The sequence below is a fragment of the Eretmochelys imbricata genome, chromosome 8 (assembly GCF_965152235.1).
Source record: "Eretmochelys imbricata isolate rEreImb1 chromosome 8, rEreImb1.hap1, whole genome shotgun sequence".
Lineage (NCBI taxonomy): Eukaryota > Metazoa > Chordata > Testudines > Cheloniidae > Eretmochelys > Eretmochelys imbricata.
In genome coordinates this window covers 6,956,178-6,972,327 of record NC_135579.1, presented here as the reverse complement: position 1 = coordinate 6,972,327, position 16,150 = coordinate 6,956,178, and the positions used below count along the sequence as shown (strand labels likewise).

Genomic DNA, 16,150 nt, shown 5'->3' with positions numbered 1-16,150 from the left:
GTGTGTCCCTGACTGGGCTCTAGGAAGGGCAATGCTTTTAAAAGGAACATGGGGGAGGGATAGCTCAGTGGTTTGAGCATTGGCCTGCTAAACCCAGGGTTGTGAGTTCAATCCTTGAGGGAGATACTTAGGGATTGGGCCAAAAATTGGGGATTAGTCCTGCTTTGAGCAAGGGGGTGGACTAGGTGACCTCCTGAGGTCCCTTCCAACCCTGATACTCTATGTGCATTTAAGCCCTTCATAATGTATGGTGGATATGGCAGCTCATTAAATAGCAGTTGAGGATTGCTTTACTGAAAGTTTAAAGTATGTGAGGCCCTGGCGGTCTGGACTCTCCAGAGCGGGGCAGGGGTGATTAAAAAGTAGCTGCAGGTCAGATCCTTGGGTCTGGCTGAATGATACTGAGGCCTTGTCTTTGCTAGGACAAAGTGGTGCTTGCTTATGTCACGTTACAATGCCAGCGTGCAAAAGCTAGCATGTCCAGGTAAAGCCAAGGCTCTTCCTCCTCTCCCCATCCCGCTCTTCCAACTTTAGCTCACCCTGCTGATGTGTCTGAAGATTATAAACTGCCTTGTCTTCTCTGGGCTTTGAGCTTGAGTTAAGAACACACCTCTCTCTTGTTGCGAGGACAAGACCTCAAGGGGGATGGGTGGAGAAGATGAGTGAGCTGTGCCCTGCTCTGTTAGGCTGGTAGGAATGGTTGTTTAGAGACCCTCCTGCTGTCTAGGCATTGCAGGAGCACTGGACCCTTGACCTACAGCCCAGGGACAGGGGCAACTTGATAGGAGCTGGAGGTGAAAGGTTCAAAGGCAGACCCATGGGCAGGGATCACAAGCTGCTGTTCTCTGATGGCTGGGGTGGGGCAGTGCAAAATGGGTCTGTAGGGTGCCTTAGTCCAGATTCATGTCATAGAACCCACCACCCCAGGGGGTGCTAATGGGACCCTCCACTTAGGGGCAGGGGTAGCAGAGACTATCCTCCTCCTCATGCCTGGAGGTGGGCCTGTCACGGAGTCCCTGGGCAATGCTCTGGAACTGCTCCCCATGAAGCCAGTCAGGACTCTGGGGAAGTCTCCTTTCTGTGAGCAGCCCGTCTTCAGGGCACACAGCTCACACAGCTTCCACCTTCCTGGGTCTGACTTTGGAGCATTCAGCATCCTCTGCCCCTCCGTGCGCTTCCCCCAGCGAGTCCGCTCAGGCAGGGCTCCTGGGGAAGCCAGAGGGTCCTGCACCCCAACTTCGCAGTCAGATGTGACTCTCAGCCAGCCAGTAAAACAGAGGTTTATTAGATGACAGGAACATGGTCTAACACAGAGCTTGTAGGTGCAGAGAACAGGACCCCTCAGCTGGGTCCATTTTGGGGGGCAGTGAGCCAGACAACCACGTCTGCCCTTCACTCCATGTCCCAGCCAGCCCCAAACTGAAACTCCCTCCAGCCCCTCCTCCCCTGGGCTTTGTCCCTTTCCTGGGCCAGGAGGTCACCTGATTCCTTTGTTCTCCAACCCTTTAGCTCTCACCTTGCAGGGGGGAAGGGCCCAGGCCATCAGTTGCCAGGAAACAGGGTGTCGGCCATTCTCTGTGTCCAGACTCCTGCACACACCTGCCCTCTAGGGCTCTGCAATGATCATACACCCTTCCCCCACCCCCTAGATACTTAAGAACTGCATAGGGGAAACTGAGGCACCCCCACACTATTCAGAGGAAACATTAAGAACAGTCGCACTTCGTGACAGGGCCCCCTAGGTAAGGAGTGAGCGACTGGGTCAGGAATGGAGCAGCCTCTGCTCACGCACTAAGTTGTGTGGGTGAACATGCAAATCATAAAGGGTCCCAGCCCACATGTGCATCAGAGCTTGCAGGGGAGGTTCTCTAGAATTCCTCTGCCCCGTTGCCTCAGCTGAGCTCATGCAAGCTAATGCTGACTCTAGGGGCTGAAGGCTGCTACTGGGGAGCCTACCACCCTATAAAAACATACTTCACAGTGCTCCTGCTTCCTTAGCTTTCTCCAGCAGGCCCCAAACTCTGCCCGCACCATAGCCTCAGAGGCATAACCAACACAAGGAGGGGAGCAGTTGATCAATAACATAATTTGTCTGCCTTAAAAGGACAGAGCTGTGTCAGCCATGCGGATTCCAGGTATTCATAATCTGAAATGGATACAGTTGAGTCCCTCCAGCTGCCCTGGCAGGCAGACCCTAGTATGGGGCGGGGTACAAAGAGCTGCCTGCCCTGGGTATTTTACCTCAGTGGGGAGAGACAAAGAGGCACTGCTGTTCCTCAGTCTCCGGTGTGAAACAAGACCCTTTGTGCTGATGGGGGAACAGGCCAAGCTCTGAGAGACTGAGCTCAGACACGTCCTTTGGCATACGAGTCATGGACTGGGCAGCCTTCAGCAGCCCCTTTGCCCCCGGAGTTCTCCCCCGTGCAATAGCACCCCTCCACAAGCTCCTGCTCATCCCTTGCCAGCCCTGCCTCATTTTACCAAGTGGAGTGAAAACAATCAATCCCAGGACTATGCATTTGAAATTCATTGACTTCAGCTGCAAAACACATCCCACGTGCCTTTGAAAGCTAAAGGAAAAAGGAGCGACAGGCCCAGGCAGGAAGTGTGGGGCTATGGAGACGTGATGCAAACATCGAACACTGAGTTGGACCCGTGGAAAAGGTTCTCCACACATCTGGGCCAGAGGGGGCGATAAGTCATTCCTGGCCCTAAGGCCTTCTCTACTCTTTGTGCTGGCTGGTGCCTGAAGGATGGGAAATGTTCCAGCCCTCACTTCAGAGAAAGCACCCGCCAGCTGGTACCAGTGGAAATGGGTACCATCAAAGGGCCTGATGGGTGCTGCTCTGTGCTATGGAAAGTTTAGCAGTGGGGGGAGGGGCCTCAAGCAGACGGATTAGGTAGTAAACAGCATGGATGGACTGCGAGTATGGGCAGGAGGCCGGGACCCTGCACACAGCTGTGGAGGAGCAGGAGTGATGCTCTGAGCAGGAGCACATAGTCACGAGGGCTAGGCTGTGGAGAACAGGAGGTAGACACCCACCTGTACAAACACAGGCAAGTCCACATAGGCAGTGGAACAGATACACTTGCTAGAGACTTATTTTGAATCACATCTGATTTGCCAACTACTTTAACAAGACCATGGCCTGACCGAGAAATGCTTGTTAAATAGCTTCCAGGCAGTTTTTTAGGGGCGGTCATTATTAAAAGTTTATTGGAAATCATCAGCCTTGTGAGTTTGGTTATGCTGTAACAAGAGAACACATTCAAAACACACAATTCTAGTTCCAAGATTAGCTATTACGTTACCCGTTCAACAAAGATCCTACCAAATACCAGGGTTAAGCAACGGATGGGGAAATACAGCAATATAAACTCATTTGCCTGTTTAAAAAATATAGGAAGCCTGCATTCCTCTAGTACGCTAATGTCCCCCTGAAGCCCACTTACTTTGGCTAAGATCAGAGTTCATTGCTGCTGCATTTAATGTCTGTTCAGTGTAAGGAAAAGCCACTGACCCATTCTTTAGCTTGAGTGATATCAAACTCTTCCTACAGCCTCTTCTTGGTGACCCATGGCCCCAGAGGCGCTTCAGAACCCACTGCTAGCCAGGTTCTCAAACTAAGAGCTCTAACTCTGTGATGAAGCGCAAAGCATTGCTCAAGCAATCAGGGTATTTCAGTGGCTGAATGCTCCTGCCCATGTAATTTGGAATAGCATGTGCTTCATAGGGTGGGGTGCTGCCTACCCCAGCTTGGTCCTTTAGGATGGGGGAGAGAAGGCCTGTGCTACTCGTCAGCACTGAATACATGTTTAAGAGTTGCTGGCAGGTTCAGTGAATTTGGAGGTTGCACCTGAGATACAGACATACCCCAGCATTATCATTCAGGGCTGTGGCAGTCAGAACCTTATGGACACCCCTGCCCCGCACACACAAATACTTGGTTCTTGGAACAACCAGACAAGTCTGCACCGGTGGCTGACCAAACTCATCCAGACCCTCAGAGCCATTTATAAGCAAACATAGGGCCTGATTCTCCTCACGTACATTGGTGTAAATCAGAAGGAACTCCACTGAAGTCAATGGAGTTACACCACTGTAAGGGAGGGAAGGATCATGTGCAGCGTACCTAACAATTCACTGAGATAATTCAATTGAAATTGACCGTGTTTTGGACCCGGATCCCCTCTTCCCACCGGACAGTGCTGATATAACAGGAGCTGTGGTACTGCACCAGCCCCATCGCTATTCAGACACCTGTGGTTGTCCATGCAACGGCTAATGTGCTCTCATTAGCCAAGAAAGCACTAAGAGCTTTATCCTTTGCTGCCTTTGATTGCAGTTCAGGGGGCCACTGCATCCTTTCTCCACTAAAAGTCCTAATATTCTGCTGGCTTGCTGCAGCACATCTTGGTACAGGGAGAGGCACTGGGTTTGGCAGACAGGATCTATATTCTACTCATTTGGATCGCCTGCTAAGACGATAAACAATAATAAATGCCTGAACAGAGGCTCTCAGCGGCTGCTGCTGTAATTCAGGAAAGCAATTTTAAAGCATGAGTGAAAAAGAGCGGTAACTCTGCAAACTGGAGGCAGAGACAGAAGGTGCCAGGCCTCTGCGTCCTCTTCTACTTGGTGACGTCTAGGGGGAGAGGGAGAAAAGAGGGAGGAAATTAGATAGACCTGAACCCAGGAAGTGATACTCACTGCATCCGCCTGGGTTTCAGTGAAGCAACGATCAGTCATTTCTTTGTTCTGCTCCAGTCACCTTCAGGGTCAGGCCAATATAAAGCACCTCTCCGGCTGGATTGACATGAGTCATGTGAAGTGACATGACGGGTGAAGGCTAGATTTCACTCCCATCCAGAATCCATACACCTGGGCATGCAGCCACTGGTGCCAGCCTTAAGCCCCCACACCACAGCAAGAAAATAAAAATCCAAACAGCACTTTCCCTCGCTGCTCCTGATTCCATTGGATAGGTGGCTCGGGTCTGTGAAGACCTTTGCCTCCCAGCTTCTGGGATATCCATACCTCTCATCTATCCCCCAGCCCAGATCAACCGGATTTACTACAGGATGCTGAGCTGCAGACCTGCGTGGGACGAAGCACTAATTCCCTTTGAAAGAGATAGCATTATGTTTCGCTGATGGTGCTATTTTCCCTGTGTCCTTCATTTGGACCTCAGTAGTTTAAGGGGAGTGGCGATGCACCAAAACACCGCTATAGCCCAGACAGCAAAGGTCCTTCCTTCATCTCCATTGCTTACTCATGACCATCCCTATACACACAGCATCATGTCACTCGGCCACTGGGCCTAGGAATCTAATCGTTGCCACCTTCCAGCCAACTCTCCCCATCACCTCGCCGAGTCATAGCCCCCAGCCCTAGGCTGGCTCAGACTCTTACCTTTCCCTTTCCCAGACTCCAGCTTCAGCAGATCCACACCTGAGTACATCAGTTCTTCAGTGTCCAAACCACCTGGAGTAACTGCAGCAAGACACAGCAAGAGATTCGGCATTTTATAGCACACCTGAGACAGGCACGTCCCCCTCGGCTACCAACACACCTGGGACGCTTTGTGCTAGCCTGAGCCAGGGCTAGTCTCCCTACAATATTTGCCTGGATCATTACGTGCATGTATTCATCATAACCTACCCAACACACTGAAGTGTGGGCTCTGATTTTCCTCAGTGTCTGATTCACCAAGGAGTTTTAGACATCTCACTTCTCTCTCTCTCTCTCTGTGGCTAACAGCTGTATTTGGGATCAGCACCTTCAGCAGTGGGATGAAAATGGGGAGCTCGGGGATTTGTGGATAGCTTCCCCTGCCTCTGAGAGCAAAGACCCTTCATTTCTTCAGGGAAGGTTCTGTGGGGCACTAGCCATGTGTGGGCCCAAACTGGAGTCTGGACACAGCTGAGATAGTCCTACTGTCCTGGTTCTCTGGGACCTCTACATATGACATGGGTGCTGGCCAGGCCGGGCTGGGATGGTGACAGCTATCTCCATTTGACTAAGCCAACAAGGGCGGAAGCTTCAGTTCATACATTTTCAGAGTGCTCCATTCAGAAAAGATGGTAGCAACATAATGGCGCCCAGTAGTAGGGAATCAATGATCTCCCAGGATATGGGGTAGTGAGAACTCAGGGTGTACCAGCAAAGGGGATAGTTCCCATTCTTCAGCCAACTCTGGGCAGACATAGGCAGTGCAATCTCACCCTTTGTCATTTGCCCATGTCTACGATCCTCCACCTTATATTTGCTCCTAATAGGCTGCATTTCCTACTGTGTTATCTGGGTTCTTCCCGTTGATGACCTAGTGTCTGATCTTGCCAGGCACTGAGCACCTGCTGGTTGATGCTAAACACCCTCAACTCCCACAGGGCCAGTTGCTGAGTATTCACAATTCTCCTTGGTTTCCTTTGGAGTTGTGGGTGCTCGGCGTGTCTAAAAAACAGCTCCATTGACTTCCATGACAATTGAACGTGCTCAGGAGTTTGCAGGAGAGGACCCAGTACAGATACAGGAGCACGGGAGTGCTCTGAATCCTGTTTCCCAATGAACGCTCTGGACTGGATTCAACATCCCCAGAATTACTGATTTACCAGCCAGTCCCATGGCCCTACATTGACACAACGCCCACTGTGCTCATCAGCTTAGCGGAGCGAGAACATACGAGATCACAGGCAGCGTCTCCATGCACACGTGCTCCTTTCCCCTGCCCCTGGCCGGCCAACGTGAAATAAGCTCCTACCAGGGCAGTCCAGCTTTCCACGGGTATCAGTGCCTTCGATCTTGGTGCCATTTTTGTAGACGCACCAACAGTACCCCGTGCTGGCATGGCACTGCTTGGGAAGATAGTCACCATGTTCGTCACACTGGGGGCGGAACCGACCCGGGTAGACACCACTAAAACTTGACTCCGCCTGGCACTTAGATTGCACTAAAGCAACAAGCACAGGAAAATACTCATGAGTATGTTTTATTCTCCCCCCCTGCTGGGGTCTTCCCTACATTCCTAAGCCCTTGCGGCTATTCAGCCAATCCAACGGCTTGCTTGCGTGAGCACTGAAGCGGCGGTAGGATACATTGTGCAAAGAACTTCTCCATGCTGGGCTGGCCCCTCGGCACCACCCCAGGGAGGGCTGGGGGAAGGGATAGGGAATACCACTGTGCAAAAATATACTATCTTCATTGGGACAACGGCTTTATTGGGATTGCTCCCAGGAAACCCACTGAGCGTCATGATAACAAAGGGTGACAGCTGCTGCTTAATGGAGACAGTATTAACATAAAGTCTGCTCATGGGGATGCATCCGACCACTGCTGAGTGACCAAGTGGCATGGAAATCCAGGCTTGGAGCTCTCCATACTGAAGCAGCTAAATGAGGAACTGAAAGGCATCTCAGCGAAATCTCAGTTTCACCTTTGCATCCAATACAGGGTTGTAAGTGATTATAAGGCTTTTCAGACTTGTTTAAAAATGGGTTCTTGTCTGTCCCCATAGGATGCTCCCATTGCTGGGGGCGGCCTTAATCAGGGCACTGGCCCCCTTCCATGAGGATCCCCCATTTAGCTGCAATAATTTGGATTAAAAATGAATTGTTCTTTATAGACACTTCATGTGTGCACACCAGGGTCACCCAATCCTGGAGGAGGAATGAATTTTGCTTCTGTTGTGACGGCGCAGAATTCAAAGTAGCAACCCTTGCGAGGCAGAGCTAGTGGGCCAGCCCCTCTGGTTTGCGAAGAGCCAAAATGTCAACCGATCTATTCCCAGGTTTTCTTAAGGCAGCGGCGATTGGCCTAAGGCTCACTCTGCTCCCAGCGGGGGATACAGCTTTGGAAATCTAGCCGCTAAAAGCAGACTCATGACACACCCAGCCTCAAGGATTCGGGAAGGCAGTCCCATAGTATCAGGTTTTGTACGGCCTCCAGCAAAGCTCAAACCCTTGTTCCCTGGGATTTTCCCTGACATCCCTCAACAGCAACTCCTCAGGCTGATGTGCCCCCAGTGCTCCAATAGTGGCCATAACTTGCAGCCTCAAGGATGGGGTGAAGACTACAAGTTTGGCAAAAATTGAAGTTCTCAAAGGAACACAGGAGGACTCTGGAGAAGGAAAAAATCGCTAGCTACCAAAGAGCAAAACCATTCCAAGAGGGTACGTGCTTCCACTGCCCTCCAAGGTGCTCTGAACCTTGGCCAGTGATCTCCTGGGTTGCAATTGCTACCTAAGGACCATTCCTACCCCAAAGGAATTTGGTGACCCATAACCCTGATACCTTCATCTGCTGGGACCTCAGTAGGTTGCACAGTTTGGGGGGTTTTGGCCATTTCAAACAGCAGCCACTTGTGCATCCAGGATTCAAACGACTGCAAGAGACCAACAAGGGGAAGAAGGTGTTGTTAATAAAATGCACCCAACAAAAACAAATGCCCCAGCCAACTGGCATAGCCTCCCTTCCCCACATCTGATCAGGGTGACACTGGAGCCCTCCCCGCTTTTGTGTTCTCATGTCTGCCGCACAAAGTCAGGAGCAGGAGAGCTGGGGTCCCTTGTGAACCCCCAGCGTCCCATGCAATGGTGATAATGTAACCATGACAGCAGCCCAAATGCAGGCTGTGCTTTGCCATGTAATGGAGCCATTCTCTCAGTGGGAGACCCCCATTCCACCACCAGCCTAGTTCAGGCTATTCCCTGGAATGGGTGCAAAGGATGAGCTGGAGCTGCAGCTGGTCCACTAGCCAGCTGACAGAGTGAGAGCACTGACCTGCCAGTCTTGGTTTGTCATGGTGTGCTTCAGGTGGTTCAGATTCTCCATCAGGTTATTCTTTAACTCAGGAAACATCTTGCTGGGGTCTGCCCGCTACAGGAGGACCAAAGGGGACAGGACAGCGTTAACAGCGGGCTGACACCTAGGAGCCAGAGAGAACTCACCTGCCACAGTCAAGCCAGCCCCCCGGGAACAAGGGAACACTAAGCCATGAGCCTAAGCGAATGAGAGCAGCAGATGAAGGGACAGAGAAAGAGAAAAGCAAGGCTGTTCCTAATCCAATGGCTCTTTAATAGTCCATACCCCTCACCCAGAAGAACCAATAGGCTAATAGGGCTGAAAGGAAGTGGGTCTGTGGAAGTGCCCAACTATACATGGGTGTTGCAGACAGACCCATGAGAGGGACAGAGGCAGCCACAGGAACAGAAAGGAGGCTCTTACCAGCAGCAGGTGTTTGACTTGGTCCGTGGTGCTGTTGCTAGGCATGGCCGTGTTCTCCAGGGGCTAGAGAGAGAGAGAGAGAGAGAATTGGAGTTGTGATGGTCAGGACGAGGAGCTGAAGAGCCAGAGACTTAAAGCAGATGGCCTTTAGCTGGAACAGGATGGGCAGGACATGGCCAGTCTTGGGGATTCTTTTTGGCAGACACAGAGTCACTTGGCTACCAGGGAGCCAGGCTGGTGAGAGTGGACGCTGCACCACAAGAACCTTCAGCAGAACTTCTTCTTCACCCCAGGGCAGGCTAATTTCTGGAAATACTGGACCCCCCCCCCCGGGAAGTGGAACCTTTCTCAAAGCCTGTGATCCCTGCACGGGCCTATCTACAGCACACGGAAGAACAGCTGAGCTTTGGAAAATACCAAGCTGACCACCTCCCACTGCTCCCCTTTCTCAGCCACTGTCCGAGAGGGACTCAGCACACAAACTCCACCCTAAGCAAGCTCAGGAGAAAGAGCAAGGCAACTACCTCTGATTCTGGAGAGCAAATGGGCCAGGGCCTGGGGAATGGCACACAGAACTTTCACCCCTCCGTCACTGGCGTGAATGCAACAGGTTGTAGATGGTGGTCTCCATCCAGGTACAAATGGGTGGGTTTCCATAACACTTCTTGTGTGTTGCTCTAGTTGGCAGAAGATCCAAGGACTGAACGGACCCCTAGGAGTTGGGACCCAGTAACTAGCAATAGGAGCCCCAGCCACAGGAGAGAAACCCAAGCTGCTGGTGAGCAGTGTGCACTGCAAGGTGCTGGCTGAGGTCTCAGAGGCAGGATGGCCAGGGCTGCTTTCTGCTTCTCTCACTGCTGACCACAGAGAAGCTATGGCCCAAGGCTCGGAAGAAACCGCTCAACCGCGTTCCCAAATAGACTACGAAACTGCTGCCAGAGCAGCATCCAAAACTACATGCAGAGTGATCCAGGGGACGTCCCTTACCGTCATGTCCACCTTCGGGGCGAGTGGCAGCTCCCTCATGACCATGGGCATGCTGAACTTTGCCATCCTCAGCTTGGAAGTTGGCTTGGCACCTGCAAAGGAAAGAGAGAGAGAGATGAATGGACCCCCAAAGTCCATTCTGGGATCAGTGTCTCCATAAGCGGGAGTTGAATCAGCAGAAGGGTCCCTGTGTTTTAGCTTAATGGGACTTTGTCACCCTCAGCCTGAGCTCAGTGCCTATCCTGTGCTGTTCCCGTGTTGTGATGTCCAGCAGAGCTAGTGTAAGTCTGTCTACCCAGGCTGGGAAACACCCATGGAGTCACGGACTTCATGGCCAATGCTCCAGCCAGCGCTGGCAAGGCTCCAGCCCGTTTCCCAGGGCCAAGGCAATAAATGGTTACTTGGTAGGTACTGGCAGGTTTCAGAGTAGCAGCCGTGTTAGTCTGTATTCGCAACAAGAAAAGGAGTATTAGTGGCACCTTAGAGACTAACCCATTTATTTGAGCATAAGCTTTCAGTGCATCCGATGAAGTGAGCTGTAGCTCACGAAAGCTCATGCTCAAATAAATGGGTTAGTCTCTAAGGTGCCACGAGTCCTCCTTTTCTTTTTGGTAGGCACTGGTATCACCGCCAGGTTCGACCCCGAGGGCCAGGAATAGCACCAGAAAGACTCCCTCCTCCCACATGCAGCAAACAGGCCGAAGGATAAAGCAGCGCTCAGATGGTCTCCAGGCACTCTATCAAAACTCTCACCCCTGCAAGTTTCACTTCCCCCTCTCCAAAAGTGGGGGTGAGGAAGGAAACATGATGAGACTCAGTAGGGTAAGACAGCACAAAAGCCACCGTCTCCAGAAGGGGAGCAGGAGCTCTAGATGACTCCAGGAGCCTTGTTAATAGCAGTCTCCAGAACTCTTTCCTCCATCTCTCTGGCCAAGAGAGTCGGGGGATGCTCTGGGACTGTGAAGTACAGCTGTCACGTCACTCAGCTGACCTAGGCTTGTGCCCACACAGTGCAATCATGCTGGGCAATTACTCACTTTGGGGGAGTTTCCTGGTCAGGGCCTCCAGCTGCAGATTCTGGGAGGTCTTGGTCAGCTTGCCGATCTGGCCACTCTGCTGATACACGAAGTAAATGGTGATGGCCTGGCCAGCAATCAGCAGGGCCACCAAGATGGAGACAGCAGAGTAAACGGCTCCACGGCTGCAGTAGTTCCTGCAAGATACAAGACAGAGGGAGGCTAGTGCAGGGCAAACACAAGCTGCAGCCACCTGCATCAGCCGCCAGCCTCTTGGGATACACTGCATTGGCACTGCTAGCGGACGTGCTATTCTCCAGGGGTTCTATACCACCCTCATCACCAGCACAGCTTTCAGTAGAGCATTGAGAGTTTGTCCTCTCTCATCCTCTCCCCAGGAGATGTGCATCATGCATGTGCAGTGGAGGGGTTAGTTTTGGTAATTATTTTCTTTAGTGGTAAAATGATTGTTCTCAGGGCGACCCATCCTCAGTCTGGGCACTGAACTTTTCAGTGTATTCCGCTACGTCAAGCTCCGGCCCATCTGAAAGCATCTGTCATTCATCCAATGCCCTCCCCACACTAACGCCATGGAGATTTGGGTTAGACTGGACCGATCAGCTACGTCGTCCAAACTAGACTCTTCTTTCCATGTGAGATTTGGCAGGGGAAGTGAAACAGTTTTCTAAATGGGGGGTATGAGGGGGAGCGTGTGTGTGTGTGGTGAGTGTGTGTTTGTTGGGGTAGGAGTGCAGGGGGTTGGTTGCTGGAGAAAATAATATCAAACATCTAGCACTGTGAAGAGAACTCTTCAAAGAGGCCACATGGAGTAAAGAGTTGAAGAGGTTCTGAAGCAGTACATGGTATACTTGCAAGCATGTCAGTTTAGGGTAGTTGACATACACAATTGTTAAATGCCTTTTGCCTCCATATTTTCCACGTTCTCTCAATGTAGGGCATGATCCAATGCCAGCTGAAGGCAATGGTTAAACTCCCATTGATTCCAGTGGGTATTGGATCAGATCCATAGGTAGCATCCTCAACTTGTCATGAGAAAATCCAGATTACGTTGGGGCAGGCGGGGTAGAAAATTGGCCATGTTGCTGCTCCTGTTCCCATTGTCCATTTTTTGCATACAGCGTGCTTAAGAGAGAAGAATTGTCAAACATTACAATTGAAAACGTATATATAATTTGGAGACTTTGGAAAATCAGACTCAAAACTTAACATAAAAGAGTGAAACCCCTGATTAATGGGAACGACTTTGTTCACGAGGATAAAGGAATCTAGAGATTACTGGGTGATAAAGAACTATTTGACTGTATGTGAAGACCGTCCCTATTTTCGGGTAATGGATAAAGTACCATAATCATATTGCTACACCTCTTCTTGCATTATGTTCATCTCTCCTTTTTCCTGTTGTTTTGTCTTCCATACACATAGATTTACTGATTATAGTTCTTTTGCAAGTTCATTTCACACACACATAATTTTAGTAGCCTAAACTTTAGGCACGTTTTTAAAAAACCCTAACAAAATATCGCTTTTATAAAGAATCTGACATGCTTTTATACACACTCCTATGTGCTTTTCCCCCCAGGCGAAAGCACACGGAGCAGCTCCGCATTATCTGGCAAGGGAAATAATTAGGAGACTAATGGACTGAAAAACTGTCCTAGAAACAAAAGCATCCCAGCAGGGAGCATGCTGAACGCTGGAGGAGCCGTGCCCTATTGTAGGCGGCCAGCTCTGTGCTTAGATACGCATGCACAACTCCCACTGAAAGCAGCAGGCCTGGTGCGCATGTCTGGGGATGGACTCTGCCCAAGTTCAACTTGCTCGACGCAGTTCGTCAGCAATTGGTATTAAAGCAGGTTCCAAAAAAGACTCCCAAATTACATTTCTACCTTGCAACTGATGAGGTCACCCATGAACCGACCTATTAGAAAGAAGCTCCAAGTTCTGCAGCCTACCTTTTTTTGTACCCAGCCTTCATTCTTAGCAGGTGTTATTGGGAGGAGGGGGAGGGTGTTTTAGAAAGGCAGCTAGATTGATCAGAGAGAGATTAGAGGGACCCTCATTTACTAACCAGATGGCAAGACATATGCTGATGGGCCCAAGGTAATAAGTAATAAAGCGTACCACAAATATTCCAAGAAGCTTTGTGCTAGACATGCTCTCTCGCTGTCGGAGGAGATCCTGCAAACTCTCTCACGGAGCAGTCCCATTGGCGTCAATGGAACTACTCACATGAGTAAGGGCTACTCAAAGGAGTACGGGTTTGCAGGATCAGGCCCATCGGTTGGAGAACACACCATTTGTGCGTGCGCTGTCTCTGTGTCCGCTACAGCACAAACACACACAGCGACATAAAAAGTAAATTCAGCCTGGAGCTGATCCAGGCCTGGCCAAGCAGGTTCTTTCCCCACCTTCTTTTCCCTAAGTTCCTGTTCTGATCGTCCTGCAAACCTTCCTGCCTGGCAACTCCTGATGTCATGAGACATCTGATTTCTCAGTGGCTGGGGCTGTTTGGTCTGGTGTGGTTATAATGCATTTCCCTGTGCTAAGGGATGGTTACTGATTTGTACAAATGCAGCAGTTTTACAAAACCACAGGAGAAAGCCCTTTCTTCTCAAAGCCTTTCCACTAGGATCGTATATACTGGTACAAATGCTAGGGACTGTGGGAGATACAGCCCGGAGGAGGGCAGATATCTGCTCAGGAAGTTTGATCCAAGCAATGCTTCAGGCCAAGAGGAATTCCAGAAACACTGGCTATTAAACAACAGCATCGCTAGCACCCTGAGCGGAAGATGGGGGGCACAAAATAAAGTTATATTGTCCAAGCTCCGGGATGCTACGCACCTAGAAGATCACATTCTCCAGGGGAGAGTTTCCAGAAAGGGGCAGTCAAGGGTGTTGAATAAAGGATCTTGTTTAAAAATATAGCCCAGCTGTGGCTTGATTTACAGGTCAGATCTGTGCCGCCATAGACCCAATTTTCTGTGCGCACACCACAGACAGGTGGGGTCAAGTCTGCTGCTGGGGTATCTAGGGCACATGCTGGTCAGACAATGAGAAGGGTGTATTTGGTACGCAGAATCATGTCTAAACAGCTCATTGGAACTGGGACGAACAGGGCCGAGCAGGGCACAGATGCCACCAGCCAAGGGTATAAAATAACTCAAGAGATTTTGCATGATTCCCGTGTCGGGCTTTGGTTACCACGGGGCCAGTTCACAAATAGGGCCAAAGATTCCCGAGGGAGTTGTGCAGCGTGGGGCAAGGAATAAAGGGAAAACCAGCTTCCCAACTCTCCCTCGTTGGTGGAAAGCCCCTCCTGCGGGGTGGGAGATCCTTGCACAGACATCACAAGCTGTCACGCAGCTGGGCTCTAATGCTGGTCTTTTTAAAGAGGTACCTACTCTCCCACGTGTTAAAATAACGTAACCAGCTGCCCAGATCTGAGTTCAGGAGAAAGAAGGGAAATTCAAGTTCAAATTCAACATTCAAGCCCTGCTTGGGAGTCTGGTCAGGTCAACCGCTGAAGAACTCATTTCCCTTGAAACTCCATCAGCTCACACTTTCCCCACTACCAAGATTTAAATGGCTCCTTCATTCCATTAACGGAGCCCACTTTCCTTCTCCTGCTTCCAGAGCCCTCCCTACTTCCCCCTGCCCAAAGAAATGCAAATAAAAGGGGACTGAAAACCTAGATGAGGAATACCTCTGTGCTCCAGAGTCTGGGGCCATGACGCCATCACCAGGTCGCTCCTGGGTGGAGATCAGGTCCCGTCTGTCTTCGTCTTCCATGGAGCCTCTTGCCCACTCGCTGACTTCTGCTCTGCAGCTGACGATGTTCTGGGCTCTGCCGCACCCGGCACTGGCTCTAAGTTGATGCTGAAAAGGAAATTAGGTCCTGTTCCTTTGAACTTTCTCGAAGCACAAAAACTAGGAAGTGAAAGCTACAAAATATCAATAGTTGGAAATACCCCACCGAAGCCTGCCCACCCCCAGTCCAGCCACAGAGAGCCCTCAGCCAGCACTATTATTTCAAGTGTGGCATTAGAAATAATCCTATTGGCTACTCAGAGGGCATCACTTGTTTCTAGGCAAACCTTTGAATTCTCAGTCCTCATCTTGGACTTGCACGAGCGGATGGAACCAGCACAGTGCTCTCATTGTCTATAATACAAAATCCCCAATGGATATAAGAGACACAAGGCAGGTGAAGGAAACTCTTTTACTGGACCGGTGTCTAGAGGTGAGAGACAAGCAGCTTTCGAGCTACGCAGAGCTCTTCTTTGGGTCTGGGAAAGGTGCTCCCGATGTCCCAGCTAAATACAAGGTGGAACAGATTGTTTAGCATAAGCAGCTAGTATTTGTTGAAAGAGGCCATTCAGGATGAAATAGGCAACATTTCCCTCTCCCAGATCAGTTCCGAAGCAAGATTTTTTGCATCAGATCAGGACGACTTGTGAGCTCTGCAATATTTAACACCAACTCGCACGCACACACACACAATGGCTTAGAGGCCGACTTTGCCTTTTGAGCTACATACTTGGGGCCCCGCACAAGCATCTTAGGGCAGAATTTGACTTTGAGGCCAGATCCTCAGCCGGTGTAAAGTGATATCACTCCATTGCCTCCAGTGGAGTTGTGCAGTTTCACGAGCTGAGGACCTGGCCCTTAGCTTTTACATATTTTCATCCTATCACTTGCAAAAGGGTTATTGGGGGAAATGTCAATGGGTCAGCACGAAGGACACACCCAATCACAATTATGCTCATTTACATATTATTAGGGTTGGACTAGCCATGCTAGGGGTTTAGTGGAAGAGGCACTACTTTTTATTTAAAGGGAGGGAGGGTTTTTATTTGAAAAGTACTAAGTTAGCCTTTGGGCTGACCCCTCCCAGGGTGCTC

At 50.4% G+C, this 16,150-nt stretch overlaps 1 protein-coding gene across 1 annotated transcript; it reads right to left on the bottom strand.

The window, feature by feature from the left end:
* Positions 1-3,186: 3,186 nt before the first annotated feature.
* On the bottom strand, positions 3,187-15,249 carry CD74 (CD74 molecule). The gene is made up of 9 exons (XM_077823578.1): positions 14,953-15,249; positions 11,248-11,423; positions 10,211-10,302; positions 9,224-9,286; positions 8,780-8,875; positions 8,291-8,381; positions 6,762-6,950; positions 5,414-5,494; positions 3,187-4,646 (listed from the first exon to the last, which is right to left on the bottom strand). Exons 1-9 carry the CDS (start codon positions 15,036-15,038, stop codon positions 4,633-4,635), a joined length of 888 nt encoding a protein of 295 aa, XP_077679704.1. The 5' UTR covers positions 15,039-15,249; the 3' UTR covers positions 3,187-4,632.
* Positions 15,250-16,150: the final 901 nt, after the last annotated feature.